The sequence below is a fragment of the Lissotriton helveticus genome, chromosome 3_1 (genome assembly GCF_964261635.1).
Source record: "Lissotriton helveticus chromosome 3_1, aLisHel1.1, whole genome shotgun sequence".
Classification (NCBI taxonomy): Eukaryota; Metazoa; Chordata; class Amphibia; order Caudata; family Salamandridae; genus Lissotriton; species Lissotriton helveticus.
Genome location: NC_136061.1, coordinates 986505557 through 986524838, shown reverse-complemented (window position 1 = coordinate 986524838; position 19282 = coordinate 986505557). Strand labels below are relative to the sequence as shown.

General features: G+C 41.0%; 1 protein-coding gene across 1 annotated transcript in view; it reads left to right on the top strand.

Moving 5' to 3' along the window:
- COL6A1 (collagen type VI alpha 1 chain) overlaps positions 1-19282 on the top strand; it is a 94502-nt gene that overhangs the window by 32214 nt on the left and 43006 nt on the right. Inside the window, exons 11-19 of the mRNA XM_078681450.1 lie at positions 2356-2400; positions 2507-2533; positions 3325-3351; positions 3605-3649; positions 4482-4535; positions 7568-7630; positions 8883-8945; positions 12165-12218; positions 12328-12363. Coding sequence (XP_078537576.1) covers positions 2356-2400; positions 2507-2533; positions 3325-3351; positions 3605-3649; positions 4482-4535; positions 7568-7630; positions 8883-8945; positions 12165-12218; positions 12328-12363 — 414 coding nt within the window. The remainder of the gene's footprint in view (positions 1-2355; positions 2401-2506; positions 2534-3324; positions 3352-3604; positions 3650-4481; positions 4536-7567; positions 7631-8882; positions 8946-12164; positions 12219-12327; positions 12364-19282) is intronic.

Here is a 19282-nt window from a genome sequence, read left to right as displayed (position 1 = left end):
CGGGTATATCATCAATTGGAACAAGTGCTGATTTATCTTCTACATGGGACTACACCACGTCTACCCTGAGACTGTGCAGTTAGCATCGCTGGGGATGGGTTCCGCTACTTAAGGATATACATCACTGAAGATGCAGGGGTCTTCACACAAAAATTTGAGCCTCCACTTACCCATCTCTGGAGAGACAGACAACATTAGAGAGCCCTTCCTCTCTCGCTCTTGGGGAAAGCTGCCCTATTCAAAATTGTGGCTCTGCCCCACTTTTTATATGTCCTCCAGAATACACCATACCCATGTCCAGCATCCTACTTTCAGGTGGTCGAAAGTGAAACTCGTAAATTGCACTGAGATGGGGGGCAGCGTGGATTGTCCTTAAAAAAATGATGAGGAGCTAGTATGAGGGAGGCTTCGCTTTCCCTGACATACAGAAATATTATTGGGTGGTGCAACTCATTGTTATTTTTCACTGGGTCCATTTCCCAGAGGAGGAGCCAGTTTACTGCATGGATAGGCAGGTCATGCAAGCGGTAAGCCACCAAATGGCCATCTTTAGAGGGCGACGCAATACGTCCTTCCCGTGCTTAATAGCAGTCACACACACCCATACTGAAAAATCTGGGCTAGTGGGATAAACTTACACAGGCCACTTCGCTATGAAACACTGCACAATTTGGCATACTGGGGAAACAGAGGGGCTTCAATAAGTGGGACCTGATCAGCTTCGATAGGGTGGGGGACCTGTGGACAAAAGGAGGGGTAATCCCATTTGCCGAACTGCAAAGTGAGTATCAGCTGGCACGCGCAGAGAACTACAGGTACCTACAAGTACACCGTCCATTGCAGAGGGCTTAGCATAAAGGAGAAGACCTCCCTGAATCCTCTCCGATTGAGGACAGATTACCTACCATAAAATCATCAATAACTCACCCGATACTTTCGTTAAGATGCAGGAGAAATGGGAAAGAGACCTTGACGGTCTGGAATATGATGAGTGTTCTGAAGTATTGGCATCCCCCTTGGAGGTGGCTATTAGGTCCCGATTCCGCCTGGTGAAGCTATAAATTCTCATAGATGCTGTTACGCATATACCACTATGGAAAAAATGGGCAGGGCCGCAAGTCTGCTGTGGCAAAGTAAGTACGTTTTTCCACATGCTACAGTTGCCCCGCCTTTCAGGTGTATTGGGAATCAGTGTTTCACAGTCTGAATAGTGTGAGTGGGGCAACATGGAGGTCTCAGCCAAGTGATGCCTCATGAATGTCTGGGAGGCGACTCACCTCACCTCACCCATATGGATCAGATCTGGATGACATTGGGACCATTAGGTGGCCAAGCGTAATATAGCACGGTTGGGGGTTGGTGCATGCTGGGAGAACAGGCAACCTAAGAGAGATGGGGCTGGCCTAAAAACGGTTATACATTTGGGGGAAATGGGACGACTATTGGGGTGGACTGCTTGCCTCCATTAAGGGCCCCGAACTTGATGATTTGTGCACGGGCGCCCAAACTCTAGGATCGTTCGATGAATTGTTGAGTTGGGGGGGAAGTAGACGGAACAAGGGAATGGAATTATACAACAATACGGCCGTATCATGATGCTACAGTGTACGATGCTTTGTGTCATTATTTTAAGTGTTTCTTTTGCAATTAAGAGCTCATTTTAAAAAATGTATTATTTGACCTAAACAATTTAAGAAAGGTAGCACATGTTGACATGGAACTCTAGTAGCTTCCTCTCCTAACATAAAAAATCTTGTCCTCCCTACATAAGATTATGCTCAGCTGCAGTGGCAGAAAATTCACAAAATATTTTTCATATGTTTGTATTTCGATGATCGGAAAAGCAGTAGCATAACTGCATGCGAAACATTGAAAAACAACTCTTTCTGATGTCAATTGCTTTTCCTTCCAGTTCACGGCACCTCAATATGTGGAGTTTCAGTTACAGCACCGAAAGGATGAGATTAACCCAAAATCTGAAATGGTGGAATTATGCCCCTAGTTCACAGCAGTGCATATTTGCTTGCAGCACCATCAGTCACTTTTATCAAAGATGTGGCCTGTAGTGAACTTTTATCAACACTAAAGAGCCCCCTATTGATACATAACTTTCCACTGCCCAAAAATCTCAATATTCTATGTCTGTTATACCACTTGTTTGAGATTATTCTTAAATCACACAAATACCACAGCCAGGAACTGGTGGCCAGGTGATCAATGGCTCTACTGTCTATTTGGCATGAATGCTAAGAGATCTATATGATGCTGTCATGTCAAACTGCCTTTTTGTAGACAGAGCATATATTTGGTTCTTAGCATCATCGGGATTCTGACCATTATCTTGTGTTTTTACAGGGAAGACAAGGAGACATTGGACCTGTCGGTTACCAAGGACCAAAGGTGAGTCCTTATTAATTTATTCTATTCCTGATATTTATTTGTTCAGTGTTCTGTGTGTGAGAATCATGTATAACAGTCTCTTTCTTTTATTATTCTCCATTTATAGGGGGACCGAGGTGGTCGAGGTGAAAAGGTGGGTGTTTTGTTTTTCTTGCCTTTCAAATCATACATTTCTGTACAAGGCAAGCTATGAAGAATCCATGAAATGATGGCTCACATAAAGCCAGGGTAGGAAGCAGTAAATCATTGTGTGGAACGTTGCTACAGCTGCATCCTGTATCCATTATTGCCTGGTGCCCACATGTAAACACAGTCTTCTTTTACCCCTGAGTAGTAGTTGAAAGAAGGAACAATTCCAGATGCATGCTTCACACTCTAAACCTCAACCACTTACCCAAGATACAGGACATTAATTCCAGACACTGACCACCTGTTCGAGAATATTGATTCTGACTATAAATAAATGTCATAACCTCACTCCAGATACATGAGGGTCACAGAGACATGGTACACCCACTGTACATGGGAGTTACCTAATCTACATAACATTAAATGGATATTCAGTGCCTGATGCAAATTCAGAAAATGTCCCTTAAATATCTGCTGTAAATGCCTGCCATGGACAATAGGTTTTCACAGTATAGGTGGGATATTTTCACTAGAAACCTGCTGTAGATTCTATACATCACCCCTAGACAGTAAAGGCATATTCTAGACATGTTACCCAACTTAAATGCAGGATGTCTGACACAATCTTTGGTCCAAGACACCAGTCCAGTATGAAAGATGTCCATGGTAGATGTGACCTGAAGATACAGTGCCTTATCTTATGATGGACAGCCGCTTGATCCTGATCTGACATCATAATTTTAGCTGTAAGACATTATTGCCACATAGATGACACTCTTTTGTTTCATTCTACAGGGAGGACGTGGCGGCAAAGGTTCAAAGGTAAGTACTGGGGGAAACAGATAGTATGGGAACTGAGAGGATGTGAAAAATGGGTTGTAGAAGTAATTAACAGTGAAGTCAGTAGAGTACTATAAATCAGCACGGATTTGGCAAAGATTTGGGGGACCTTTCTGGGAGTGGATGTGTTAAAGTGTATGGTGGGCTGGGTGACACAATTACCTTAACTGCAGCATTGTATTCACTGTAACAACCTTTGTTTAATAAAGTTTACATGTCTTCTCTTTTACTACAGGGGGAAAAAGGTCGCAGGGGCATTGATGGCATTGATGGACTGAAGGTGAGTTGCGTAACCAAACCTTAAAATTGTGGAATTTACATTCCTGCACTTAGCACAACCCACCACTTCAATCTGGACTACTTTAAGGCTCACTTAGTCCCTGAACATGCAATTTGAGATCGCCAGAGTGACCACCAGCCAACCTCATGTTCTCTGAACCTCGAATTCTACTACCACTGCCAACCTAATGCCGAAATCCACTCTCCATCAATGCAGCATTGAAATCATCCCACTGTCTACCAACTTCCAATTGCATCATACTCTCAATCTCCAACTCTATTAAATCTCCAACTCCACCCTAAACACAATATTCTGCCCTACTATCCATCCAATCTGCATTACCACCTACCACCAAACCTACAGTTTACTTTGTGCGATATCTCCAAATTATTTTAGCCCCAACAATCCAATTCCACCATCCCTATTTGTTTTATTTCACCCTCGCCACACCTACAATCACAGTCTAAATTCAGCATCTAAATTTGAACCTCCAAATTTCAATCTTGTTATTTCACTTATATAACATTCCAATCTGACCCAATCCTGCGCTTTTGTGTTCCTCTCCTCACATTCCAAATACTACCTCCTTTTAAAATCCCATCCCACCATCCACACAACTTCTGGATTGCTCAACATGTGTATCCCTTCCTTTCCTGGTCCTTGTAGTTATTGGCCCTACTTCTTGTAATATGGCTCCAATGCTGGTGATGGATGACTGGTGCCTGCATTGAATATCTTATTCATGCACAGGAATTCTGGTGCCTGTGGTGGCTGAGTCTAGTATTTTCCATAACTTGAACAACGTGGCTATAACATATCTGTTTTTTTGCAGGGCGAAGTGGGATTTCCAGGGCTGGCTGGTTGCAAAGGATCTCCCGGATTTGATGTAAGTGATTGGTATACAATTGTGTAAAGGTGGAAGGCTAAGAAACAGTGCAGTCTCTGAGGGACAGGGATATAATGTCAGCCTAGCTGAAGAGTTGGTGATCAGAAATTTGCTTTTAGCTAAGCAGTTATCCATCCAATCTCCACAGCTGTCTCACCGAAATCCACAACTGGATGAACACCTCAGCGCTTAAACTGAATGGGTCCAAGACAGAGATCCTGCTGCTCGGACACAAAGGGCCCTCTTTGCCGCCTAACATCTGGCCCGACTGCTTGGGTGACCCCCCAGCCCCCAAGGAGGAGGTCAAGAGCCTGGGCGTATGGCTCGAAAAGGACCTGAGCTTCAGAACTCAGGCAAAAAAGACGGCAGGAATTTGCTTTGGACTCCTCAGGGCATGTAGGAAGGTCTTCCCCCTGCTCCCTGCCACTTCTCGGAAACTTCTGATCCAGGGCCTCATCTTGGCGAGGTTAGATTACAGCAATGCAATCTACCTGGGCGCCCCGGAAGCCACATTCAATACCCTGCAGAGAATCCAAAACGCCGCGGCCCGCCTACTCACTCTCACCCCAGCCAGATCCTCGGCTAAGCCAGCTCTGAAGCTCCTTCACTGGCTTCCAGTCAGAGAGAGGGTTGCTTTCAAAGCCCTCTGTCTGGCCCACAAACTTCTCCATAACAAAGGCCCACCCATCCTCAAGAATCTCATCATTCCCTATAAAGCGACAAGAGCTCTTCGATCTAGCGAAGAGAACTTTATCACCGTTCCCAGAGTAAAAAAAGCTCGGTCTGGAGGACGTCGCTTTTCGGTACACACTGCCAAACATTGGAACAGTCTCCCCCGGAGACTAAGAACCGAACCTAACCTCCTTCAGTTCAGGAAGGCACTGAAAACTCTTCTCTTCTCCTAATTCTTCCTCCCTTCCGCCGCCGTTCCCTCCCGAACTTAGGTTCAAGCGCTGGGATGCTCTAGGGTTACTCCGCGCTCTACAAAACCTTAAAATAAATAAATAAATAAATTAGAGTTGTGTGTTAATTGAAGACTCTGTTATTTAATACCTTCCGGAAGTAAACAACACTGTCCTCATTGGTCCACCCCTAGTGGTAGTACTATTCACAGATATACATTTTGCTAAGAAGGCTAACATAAAATATCTGTGTTTACCCCGTAAAACAATAATCTGAGATCTACGGTATCTAAGACTCACATTGGAGGCATACCTCTAGCCTAGAACTATACACTCTGAGATCCAGGTCCGTTGACAAAAACATTTCTTAGAGATCTTACTTTTCAGAATAAATAAGGAGACTGTCCTCAGAGATGTATCTGTAGTTGATGAGAAATCAACACTGTTCAAAGAATGCCCTGCTCAGTGATGTACCTGTGGCTGATGGCACTTTCTTCAGAGATCAAGCTCATACTAAAAGTACTGTTCTGTCAAAACTACATGCAATTAATATAACTGTCATTAAAGATCTTATTCTTGATTGAAGACTATTTTCTGTCTGATTATGTTTTAATCCAAGATTGGCCTCAAGCTAAGGACCCCATAGTTCATACCATAACTCTGGTAAAATGATACCCTCATTGGAGGCATGACTCCTAGTTCATCCTCTATTTTTGTAAGACGGTTTTGAGATTTCTTGTTGATCAAAATGTGTTCACTGGTCTTTCTTTAGCCAAGGGAGCAATTCTCAGAGATCTAATCTAGCTAACATGATCGTCTTCAGGTACCTATTTCTGTCTAAAAGGGCTATACTCAAAGATATATGTAGGTATTTGGATAGCCTAAAATGAGCAGAGGGCCCAATGGAGCACTGTTCAGAGGTCAGGATATGATATATATGATCAGTTAGACAAAGGAGGGGATGGGGGCCAATTTACTCCATAGGAGACGGATCCTTATAAGGTGTTGAGGAGGTCAGTCTGCAGCTGTTTTCTAAATGAGGAAGGGTTAGGGAATATCTGAGGGTTAATGGGATCTTGTTCCAGACTCTGAGTGCATAGATTCAAAAGGCCTATTTCCTGTAGCTATTGATGTCGAAAACCAATTGAGATTGCTGGTTTTCAGCGAGATAGTCATGGATGTCATTCATGATAGTCATACATGGTAGCCTTGTAGATGATACAGATGGTCTTGAAGATGACGCATGCAGGGGCAGCCATTACAGTTCAATCTGGGAGGGGTGACGTGTGACATAGGCATTTTTCTTTTGGCCCTAATGATAAATGCTGGGGTCTGTATAATACCTTTCAGATGCATAAGTATCTCACTGTAGCATTACTGGCCAGGAGGGTGTATTGATTGATCTACCTCTTGGACAAAGCGTGTGTAACAAGATATACTTCTGACTGAAGAAAACCCTCAGGAATCTTACCTCTAACACGCAAGACTGTCTCTGGCATAATCGGTTTAATACTCTGACACTATGAGTGAAAAGGATATCCACCAGGAAATGATTAGATGTCTGGGCAAGAAACAATATTTAACAAGATCATTTCCGGAAGACATGAAAATCTCAGAGTAATTTTCAAGAAGAACAAAACTATTAGAGCATTAAAAAGAAATACAATTGAGAGAATTATGTTATGGTTAATGTGTGTCTACTGGAACATTAGTGTATATGAACAAAGCATTATTCTCAGCAAATGAGTAATAAGAATGGGAGATATTTACATATGACCTCACCTATTTTTCACATACAAATTCACTTAATTCAGAAGTGGGAGGTATGTGGACAGATGCATTTAAAGTGGGCAACATATTCGAGTTGGTAACAAGACAGACTTCTAGATGCATCAGGAGGCTACGTTTATGGGCGGGTGACTGAGAAAGGGTGTGCTGTTAATGAAGTAATAGTTTTTTGAATGAGATGTATCAAAAGGACTGGGCGGGGCAAGCTGAGGTACTTCCTTGTGGAACACAGGATGCTGTCTGTGGTGGTACATTCAAACGAAGGAAGGGCAAGTGTCTAGTATTTTAATGACATAATAAGTGATAAATAACTCACCTAACATTAACCTCTTGTGTTAACAGGGCGAGTCAGGCCCACCCGGCCCAAAAGGAGACCCTGGATCATATGGGCCAAAAGGAGGAAAGGTAAGTCTCTGAGGTTGTGTTCTCAACATTTTTAGGCTTTAGGTATCACATATGCACCATTAAATGTTACTTCGGATACCTTTAAGTGGGCCAAGATATGTGAAACTACAACGCTTCTGCAAGTTGGCTTTAGGAAAATAAATTCAGATTTCTGGTAGTGATATTGTCGAAGGCAATGAGTAGATTTACGTTTAACAATCAGAACCTTAATAAGAATGTAAGTGATGGAGAAGCTGTTAAGAGAAGTGTTTAAGGTGTATTAGTCAGAATGACTGTTATCAGGTTGTTACACCCATTCAAGGTGATCTTACCACAATAATGAGTTTTTTAATATCAACCTTCAACAATCTCAATTGCAGAATATTAACTAGCAGTATATTATCAGCATACGTCAATGCCGGGAAGTATATATTTACCTTTCTTTGCTCTACATTTATGTACCTTGAAGATATATATCTTCAAAGTACGTAGATATAGAGTTATCAGTAGTAAATCTATTGTTAGCTACATAGATGTGCCTTAACAATATGGTGGAAGGCAATATTTTGTGCTTGATTTTGTTGTAAAACAATGTTTGACCACTCAATATTATGACATATGACTCGTTGGAGTAAGAGACGTCTCTCAAACAAATCTAACTGTCAGAACTAGATGTCAGACAGTACACCTATATGATATAGAAGAGGTTAATCACATTCAAGTATGGATCGAACCTATTACTAAACATTGACATTAAATGTCTTTATGATACACAGTATGAACTAAAGGAAATACTGTGGGCAGCAACTAGAGGAATCTTGTAAGAAAAACAGGGAGTGCTACTAAAGCAAAGAATTTGGGATCAGAGAAAGTGACGAAGAATGCAACTAGTGAAAATAGTATTGCAAGTGATAACTACAGGAGGTTAATTATGATTGCACTCACTATGTAGCAAACTCTTGTATTTTCCATTCATATTTTGGTTTCACAGTAGGCTGGATCCTCTGTACTGCTTCTGACCTTTCTTAGTATGTTGTGCTGGATGTTGTTATGGGTTTGCCAGGAGCTTGGATCCAGAGCATTAGTCTAGGTCTACTGTTTTTATTATCATGGGTTTTGTAATGTGTTTCCCTGATTCTCTTGCCCTGGATGTTTTTCTTGGGGCTTGTAGTGAATGTTATCAATCTCCACCTTTATATGGAGAATTCTTGGATGTGTTGTTTCCAGGCCACAGAATGAACTCATAAAATCTTACCCCTTTATCTCTGTGCAGGGAGAACCGGGGGCAAATGGGGGCCCAGGTCGAGTTGGGAACAGCGGAAACCCTGGAGATAAGGTAAGAAAGTAGTCCTGCATTGAAGGGAAACACTGGTTTGTTAGCAGCAAGCCAGGTGTTGTTCCTGCTGCCCCATAATGAAAAGACATTGAAAACTAGAGTGAGTAGAAGGTTTCATTAGCTGAAATGCACAAATCTGGGCCGCTATTGCCAGATTCAGCTGGCCATTGTCTTAAATCACGAGTACCTACATTGTATGTCTTATGCTTGCCCATAAAAAACATCCAAGTTACACATTGAGGGTTACAGAACCAGCACATCTGAAGAGCAGCAAAGAACTGGGGCCCAGATGTACATATTTTTACTAAATGCAGCTTAGCATTCAATGATACATTGCTCAAGAGAGAAATCAGTGCAGTGCTATATCTACAAGGACTGACATGTTGCTGGTGTCATCCTTTGTGCTATTGTCCAAACAGACTGCCTTGCTCGACACATAGCCTTGCACCATGGTGCAGAGGTGACATGCACTGCCTAGCATAAGATTTGTACTGGAGGTGCCTTTCCAGTACAAATAAGTTTCGGTACACAAGCTCAAAAGGTTTCCTTACGTTTGGATGTGTGCTGTTATTTGCAGCATCCATGTGTTCGCCTTTTGCTTTTTTTTTTTTATAAATGAGCATATTTCCCATTGTTTGTACTTGCTTCAAGTAGGTGTTAGTTCTTGAAGCAAAGCCTGATTTGGCTATCGAGTAGACCGAGCTTGGATGCGTTGATTCACCTCATTAACACCTTCTTGATACACAGTGGTGCAAATCAGTTTTCCTTTGCAGTGCCAGACACCTTTTGCCCTGGATAGTAAGTAGCATGTGTCACTACCCCAGCAGAGCATGGTTTGCAGTCCTAGACAGAAATGCCAAAGAATAGCTGCATGGCATACACAAACCTGAGGAGGTCAGGATGTGGTTTCACTCCTGAATACAATTAACTGCTCCATGGCAGTCAGTATCCTGGCAAAGGAGAGAGTAAATGGTTACAACTCTACACAAGGCCTTATCTGCGTGGCAAAAAAGGCACAGATTGGTGTGATGGTGGTGCTATGTTGTTGCACTTTGTAGTTTGCTTCTATACACTATCTTTTCCTTGATGTTATAATGTTTAGACAATTTCACTTGGTATCCAACTTTTCAGATTTTTTTATATTGTTTTTTTTTTAAAGCACTCCTACTAAGATTCGCATTTCATACTGTAAAGTCAACATATTTAGCTATTTCCTCCTGCAATGTTGTCCACTTTTGTTTCTAATAGTAAATAATCCTTGAATAAGCACATCTTCCATTGACATTACCTAGAATGTATTCACCTACCACTTCTCATGTTAAAAGTTTTACAATGATAGCAGTGAAACATGTCAACCACTCATTTGAGCAATGTGATTATAGTGAAGAACAATAATAGGAAACGGCTTTAACTCAGACTGTACATGCCTACCATGAGAGTGTCTCCTGTGTGATGGGAAGACCATCTCTTCTGCCATGAGCAGTATGTACTTTACAGGAAGTAGGACATAATATCAGACAGTAAAACAATCATTTGTGTTTATTGCATTGGATTGGAATAGGTGTTTGATTATTCTATTCGATATAGTAGCACAATTCAGAAATATTGATGTGGTGGACAAGAGCACACGTGCATCCAATGCTTTAGTTTTCATATAAGACAGTGAAGTGATATAGGTGACTTCTAATAATTGTTCAGGCCAAGCAAACATGCACCTACTACAGCTGACGTGTTTCATGACAAAGGACTTTCTCAGGGCTAATGATACTAAAACAATATATAGTGCTGTTGAATTCTCGCTGAAGAATAGTCAGAATACTATTGAATAGCAACACATTGACTAGACATGTTGACAAGGGTTAAAATAGGCTGGAGTCTGATTAAAGTCGTATACAGTATTATGTGTTGCAGCAGAAACCATGTCCCTTGATTTCAGAGATTTCATTTGCCTTGTCCCTTACCTGTTTCATGGCCCTTAATTTGGTGATATGAGGTTAACCCGTTGAGGAACAACACATTTCCCTATGTATGGAATTTGGCACCATGGTGCTTGGACACAAATTATGGCATAAGTGCATCTCAGGTGCGAGGTTGGGTTTGCGTAGCTTTATGTGTTGCATGGTCCCTTCTGTAATATTTTGTAATACCAGAGTGTCCCAGAGGTGTAAAAATGGGTGTAAATGCCTGCTGCCCTCCTGGGCCTCTTTAATAATAAAGACCCAGGTGACTATAGTGGGCTATGCCTCAAACCCGACTTAGAGTACCATGTGCATTCCAGAATGAGACTTAGAACTGCTGGTCGGCCATTGCAGTAGAAATACCAAGCCTTCCTTTAACCACTCTACTGTCCTCACCTTTTTCCAAATCTCCCTACAAGCCACACATTTCGTTTTGACTTAGGTAAATGAGATGATACCCAAATGTGGACCATACATTTCAGCCTAAACCTTTTTACTCTCATTTTTGATAGAACGTGATATTTCAGGGAACGAAAACAAAAGTAATCTTTCAGGGGTCAATACGTGTTCTCAAGAGTAGCCTTTTCCTGTTTCTATTGCTTTAACCCTGGCATGAGAATGGATTTGACAGATGACTAATTCTTTTTCAATCTCAACCAAATGTTTCTCTTAAATATTTGAACTGTGAACCATGGAAAAATAGACTTTAGGTGTTCAGATAATAGCAGGTCACAATGTATTTTCTTTAGTCAAACTGCTCCCACACAATGTGTTTTCCTTGGTAATTACAGTTATTTCGGCACATAAAAAAAATCTTCAATTTCCTATTGTATGCCTATTTATAGCGTTTTCTAATATTCAGAGTGTGGTAATTGATCAATATAATTTATAGAATGTTTACAATTGATCAATTTCAAACTCTGAAGTAATATTTCCATTGTAACTTCATTTTTGGAGGGTGTTTATCCATTGTTTCATACTCTAAAGTGTTTCTTAATTGTTTACTTTTCGTACTGTCATGTATTTATCTATTGCTCAATTTTCATTCAAAAATAGTTTGTTCACTCGGCAAGTTGATCTTAAAGAGGCTTCTACTGTTCACTTTCCTACTGTAAGGTGGTTGTTATTAAGTATCCAACTATAAAGGCAAAAGAATTGTCCAGGTCCTCAATTACTTTTAATTTGCTCGAGTCATTATTATTGATCTACCATAGTTAATTCTTTACTTGCTAGTGTATTCAAGGTGTTTTCTTAACCACAGGGTGAAGCCGGAGGTCCAGGACAGCCTGGGGATAAGGGCGAAGCTGGAGATGAGGTGAGTGAAGCAGACATTTTCTCTGTGTTGGTCGTGAAGTGAGAGCTTCCTCGCTGTAACATGAATTATAAGGCTGATCATCAATAGTTCTCCATTCTCTTTCTTTTAGGGTGATGCTGGACCAGATGGACCTGCAGGCGAGAGAGTAAGACTCAAATTAACTTCTTTGATTATGGAGATACATCTCTACAACTATAGAATGACTACTAATGATCGTGCAACTCAAAGAATGTGTCAGGAACATTTGCACAATTTAACACAGTCTGACATAAACAAAGTAGGGTGTACAGAAGCACATGAAAGCAAAATGGCTATGCTTTTTCCTTAGAGGGAAGGTCACAGCAATTTTACATAGAAGACACAACCACTTAATTCTTCAATAGACTATGAACTTCATATCACACCTGCCACAGCAACTTTCGCAGTAGGACTAGCATCTTTGGCACACAATAAACATGAATCTGCTACTGCAGTCATCACCTCATAAAATATTAGCCAGAGTTTGAAAAGCCCAACCAGTACACAATGACATGAACATTATGACACCATCTTACCTCTACTAATGACTAGACAGCCTGTGCAATGGAGATAATGAAATGTATTTAACAATAGAAGCACGTCATAAGAAAATAATTCTAACACTGCAGCGTTTTGCCACTAGAACGTCAAAGGAAATCCAGGATGACATCACAGCGTCTTCATCACTTACTAAGCATGATAGTGATATCACTGTTCATTTGAAATACATAGTGAAATCATAGTTCATTAACCAATGAGTAGGGTCACAGAGAAGTCTAAACTGGCTACATCAATATACGAGTAATGCCATATAGAGACATATGAGTGAGTTTGTTCAGACGCTTTAGTGGCGGCCTGAGTGGTATAACATGGAGGTCTGATGGAGAGAAATAAGTCTAAGGGGTATTACAGTGGAGATTGGGTGCAGTTGTATGGAATTGTGCGTGGTTAAAGGCATACCCTAGAGGGGTTAAAAAGAAGTCTGAGTGGCATTAAAGAAAAAAGTCTTAAGTGGGGTGGGAGAAAAGAATAGGCAGTGCCATAGAGTAGTCATAGCTGTGCCACTGAGAATTCTGGTGAAGTCAGAAAGAGATTTCAGTGCAATATAACTTCAGTGTTATGCACTATAGAGGCGTCCTGCAAGAAGTCAGTGTATCAGTCTATTTAAATATTTCTCGGTGCACAGTGAGCCACATGGCAGAGTTGACCGTCTTTCAATCTTGGGAGTCTCTGCCAAAGCTGGATATTTAAAATATGGCCTAATATGCTCAAGCCTTGGCGTGCTGGAGACTATCTACTGTTTTGGAATCACGCAAGAGTTATAAATATAGTTTGACAGACTTGACTTTGGATAACTGCCTTTCGAAATATAGAAAATATACAAGCAATGTTGTACTTAAGGATCTGGGTATGAATGGAAGCAATAAAGAAGCACAATGAAAGACTGAAGGAGGCACGGTTACCTTCACATTATGATGTATATATCATGAGTGTTGAATCTCGAAATTAGGCTAATATGACGGTCACTAGAGGTATATATTTGGCTACCACGGCCATGCAGGGCACATGCCTCTGGCTTACGGGCCCAGTCGAAAGTGCACTCAGGATTAAGTATAGTGTTCGAAAATGTAACCATGAACTTGTATTTGTTCAGTTTAATACTTATATTAGTTACTCTTTTAAAAAGGTACTTTGTGCCAGTGAAGTTCATTACGAATCTTATTCTGGACTGCCGGGAGTTACACTCGGAAAACATTTCCCCCTTCATGGCATCAGTAACTCCTTGAGAGGAACTTTCTGGGCATTGCAAGTGGGACCTTCGGGGTCACCCTACAAATGAGGAAATACCAGGCAATCAGAAATTTGGTCTCAAGACTCCTGATTATTCCTCATTTGCCTTGCTTTTTCACCTTGCACCATCTGATTATTGTACGTGAAGTCTCTGGAAGAAAGGCATCAGATCCATAAATGACTGTCCATCTTGTAATGATGTTGCTAACTCCTGTTCCCATTCGAATTGGGATTACCAGGTACCTCTTAATGTGTGTTATTTCAAAATGCAAAATTTCAAACTTTTTCCACACAAAGAATTAAAATAAAACAATATTTGAAACATAGAAACACAATCTAATATAAAATATTACATAATGTGAATTTAAAGAAATAAAAAATCATGAGTTTTCAAGAGAACAGTGAAGGAGACACACTCTATTACTGCCTTTGTACAGTTCATGACAAAAACCCTGAGGCATGACACTTCACATATATCTAAAATCTACAATCAAATTAAATGTAAGAATAGTTTCTCTCTCACGCACACAATTAAATGTATACAAGAGAAATCATAACAGCTTTCATGAATTAAGAAAGATGGCAAAAATGAAAATGTTACTTTGAAAGAGGAAATAATAAATACTCAGTCTTATAAGACTGCAAAGTGAAAAATAAAAAATAAATACTTTCAAGTTAGGTAGATGTGTTGAGAAACACTTTCAGTTTAAAGGTGTATTTAAATTTCACTTATTCAAACTTCAAAACTGATGCATTAAAACCAATCATTGTCAAACCAGTAGGTCTAGCTTGCATTAGAGTCTTAACCAAAACATAGAAAACAGCCAGCTGCAATGAAAAAGAATAAAAAAAATATTGCGTTCTGTGTAGAAGTTCTGTAAGAGATAATACGTTTGTGAAGATTCAGAGTACATTTGAGATGTACAACACACCCTCGTGCATTGTGGTGCAAGCATTCTATAGGAGGCGAAATGATGCCCCAAGCAGCCAACAGCATGAGGTGAGAGGGTAATACTCCTCTGGGATGAGCCAAAGACCATTCAATGTATGTTTTAAAGAATTGATAACACTATGCCTTGCAGACATCTGCACTGTCAAGCCAAACCTCAAATGTGATACAATGAAGTCCTGTGATGTAGGTGGAAAACATTCTGCTCAGGGACTCTCACTGTCCCACCAGAGTGCCGCCACCACCACCACCACTCACCTTCTTTTACACAGTGCCAGCTGTCCAAGAGCATTCATTGTCCTCTGGAAATCCCACTCATAAGGGTTAGACTTTCCATAAAATGGGGACTGGATTACTTCCACTGGCATCCTTGGCCTTGATCAGTAGTGGGAAAACCCGTGCTTTGCAAGCAGGACATCCGACTGAGGGGTAAAAAAGTAAAATTCTCCTTGTTGAAGTCTGGCAAGTCAAACAGATCTAGGAAAAATACATCTATAAATGTAACTTCAAGTGGAACATGCGCCATTTCTACATACAAATTGTGAACAACCATAGTGTATATTTTACTTAAACAAAATGTTACCTATATAAACACACACCACCTTTGTTTACCTCAATTGAATAATGCCAATGTAAGCAATCACTTGGAGAAACATTTTGATTTTGAAGTGATTATTTTTAGAAGTAATATTTAAAAGTGGGCATTTTGAAGTATTTGATAATACCACTAAGAAGTTGGCCAAAAAGTGGCTTATGTACAAATAATTCAAAAATGCACCTGTTTAAATTGCAAATTATGATGTCACTATAGGTGTCCTTATATCAGAGATACCACACCTCATCCCCCTGGGAGCATGCTTTATCTCTAATGAAGTAATGAACACACTTCAAGCAAAGATTTCCACATGCATATTATTAAACATTTCTCATTGTGGCACAACCCAATGTGGTTTTGAAGAAACAAATGCATCTAACAAACATTTTTTAGAGACTTTGATGTGGAATAAAGGTTAACCAAAGTAAATAAAATATTGTATAAACTACTATCACACTCTTTCTGAGTTGCGCAGTAATTTTAAAACTGTGTAGTATTGATATAATTACACATTTCTACCATTGCCATTGCCACAGATTTTGAGTGATATCCAGTTTTCATCTGATTTGAAGTCTGGAAAAGGACTTGCAGTTCACAGATCTTACTGGAAAATTACCAGCAGAAAAATGCTGATGGAAAACAAATTAATAAGACTACCTGCCATGTATGTGTGCATGCACTGCACACTTAATAATTTAATGCTAGTGCAGAGTATGGACATGACGTGTGTGTACAATATATGGGCCTACTCACAAAAAACATTTTCAATTTTGGTATCGATGTCACTATGTAAATACCTGCTCAGTTTATCCTCATTAATCTCTAAATTCTCTAAAGGATTTGTTTTACGCTCCCACAGTATTCCTGCATGCTTATCTGATCTGTAGGCCTGAGAAATAGTCTCTTTAGCCCATCTACTCCAAGTGGGTGCTGACACCTTTTTCTCGTTGTTGGATCCCCCTTGTGAAACAAAAAAAGAGTTAGAGAGTCTGAAAGGTTTTATCCTTTGCAAGTATACCAGCAGATTTCTTCTTATGTCAAGAGAAGCAGGAACTTCAGACTGCAAAGAAGGTGGAAAAACTAGAAGGATTATCTCCTAGGAAGAATGGTATCTTGACTGCACCTTAGGGTTGAATTTAGAATCCAATCGAGGAGCAACCCTGTCTGGGAAAAACCTGAAATAAGGGTAAGTAATCTATAGGGCAGACAGCTCCCCCAATCTTCTAGTAGAAGTAATAGCTGACAGTAAAGCCACATTTTCCGTTAAGCACTGTAAACTTGCCTCTTCCAGTTGTTGAAATGGTGGCAATTCGAGCCCCTTAAAACCTATTGCCATATCCCATGTCAGGACCACATTATGAATCACTGGCTTCTTGAGTCTAACACTCTTAAGAAGGTGAGCCACTAAAGGAAAAATCAGAAAAACGTAATGAGAAATGATTCTGTTGCGTGGATTGCAGCTAACTGAGCAATATAGGTGGTGGGAACTAACCCCTTCAAAAAACCCTCTCTTACGAGGATTAATGGAATCTGGACATCAAATGAATTAATGGAATCTGAGTTTGCCAATTTCTCAGTACACCACGATTGAAAAGAGCTCACATTTTTATAAAATATGATTTCAATGTAGAGGACTTTCTAGACTCTTGTATAGTCTTATCCACCTGCCAGAAGAACCCTAGCCTTTCAAAGCCTACCCTCTAACATTCCAAGCCATCAGGTTCAGTCTCTTGAGAACCTAAAATCCAAGGGTGGGAAGTTGTAGAGGAGGGGGGCCGAGAGGTAAAAGAAACTGATCCCCTCCCGTCATCTTCAAGATCAAGAAATCATGGGAGTCTTGGACAAAATGGTGTCACCAATATTATCAGAAGCTCCTCCTCCCAAATCTTCTGCAGTAGTTCGAGAGGAGGGGAATTGGCAGAAGGCATTCTGCAGATATCGAGTCCAAGGGATTGACAGGGCATCCACTGCAAAAGCCTGAGGACTCCAGGTCTCAGAACAACAAAAAGAGGAAGCATTGCTTATGCTTGGGAGGAAAACAGGTCTATCTTTGGGTATAGAACCGACTGCATATCTGCTGGAAGTGAAAATGAGATAGGTGGAACGATCAGAGAAGGCAAATTGCAGCTCAATGGGTTCATCTAAATATGTGCCTCCCCCTGAATGTATACTGCCCACACCGCCACCAGATAATGTTCTGCCCAGGAAGAGATTTTGGTTGCTAAGTTGTTGAGTCCCTGAATTCTTGTGCCCCCTGAAGGTTCAGGTAACTGACTTCTGGATTGTTCATTCTAATAACCAGATTCACATTCTTCAAATGGGATTGAGAGACTTGATTGGCCTACCCAACAGTCACCACCTCTCTCCAGTTGTAAGAGAAACCTTTCTCCGCTGACCTCCCAGTCGAAAAACACAGCCCCCCAAAACCAAATGCTCGCATCAGTGGCATAACAAAACATGTGGGCCCCCTTTCGAATTGCAGGAAGGGGTCCCCTCACGGCTCCAGACCCAGTCAGGAGCTCTCAGGTATGCCCCTACATAGTGCCAGAGGGGGCTTCCAGGAGCTCGCCTCCCCCCGCACCACGAGGGCTGCGGTAGATATTGTTACAAAACTGGCTTGCATCAGTTTTTAACCTATGGAGGGGCAGATTTGAAGGGTACACCCTTTAATAGATTAGACTCTGACGATCCTTGACCACCTTTGAAGTAATTGGAACCATGCGCTCAAACGTTTGAGATGCCTGGCCCCAGTGATCTAGGAGATGATTCAGCAAAGTTCTTCAAATGAAATTGAGCTCATGGAACCACTCCAATGGCTGCTGCCATGAAACCCTGAACACTCAACCAGGTCCGGGCCGTGGCTTGTTTCTGCACCAGCAGGCTTCGAGGATATGACTGGATAGCAATGACCCGCTTCTCTGACAGAAAGGCTTTTCCTTGCTGGGTGTCGAAGATGACACCTATAAAAACCACTTCCTGTGATGTCACAAATGAGATTTCTTGATGTTGTTCAGCAACTACAAATCCTGGAGGAAGGTACAGACCGTCCTCATGTTCTGCTCTGCCTTAGAGAAGGAAGACGCCCTCAAAAGCCGGTCATCAAGATAGGGAAATATGCCAATGCCCTTCAATTGCAATGCAGCCACCACTTAAGCCAATACATTTGTGAACATGCTAGGAGATGTGCATAGGCTGAATGGAAGAGCCTGGAACTGTTAATGATTGTTTATGATCGAAAATTCTCAGCGACGTCTTACTTGCTAAATGAATCTGAACATGGATGTATGCGTCTTGGAGATCTGGAGTTGCCTGGAAGTCTCTGTCTGATATCAATGGCTTAATGTTTTGCAATGTTACCATTTTGAAAGTTTCCAGGAGGGTAACATTGTTAAGTCCCTTAAGATTAAAGACTGGACATCCTGTTTTGGAACTAGAAATAGTCGAAAATAGAAGCTGCAGAAAAATTGACTCACTTGAACCTGCACATTTTCTCCTTTGGTCAGAAGAGACTGAATGTCCTGCAACATAGAGTCCCTTTTTAACTGGTCTTCTGGCAGTGGCGTACGTAAGTACCAATTCAACCAAGGACTGCCCTTGAATTGCAGATGTTAATCAATTTTTATTGAGAGAACCCATTCATCTTGAATTGTTTCCAACCAATGGAGATAAAACGGCTTCAACTGACTGCCCACCTTCATATAGTCATTTGGA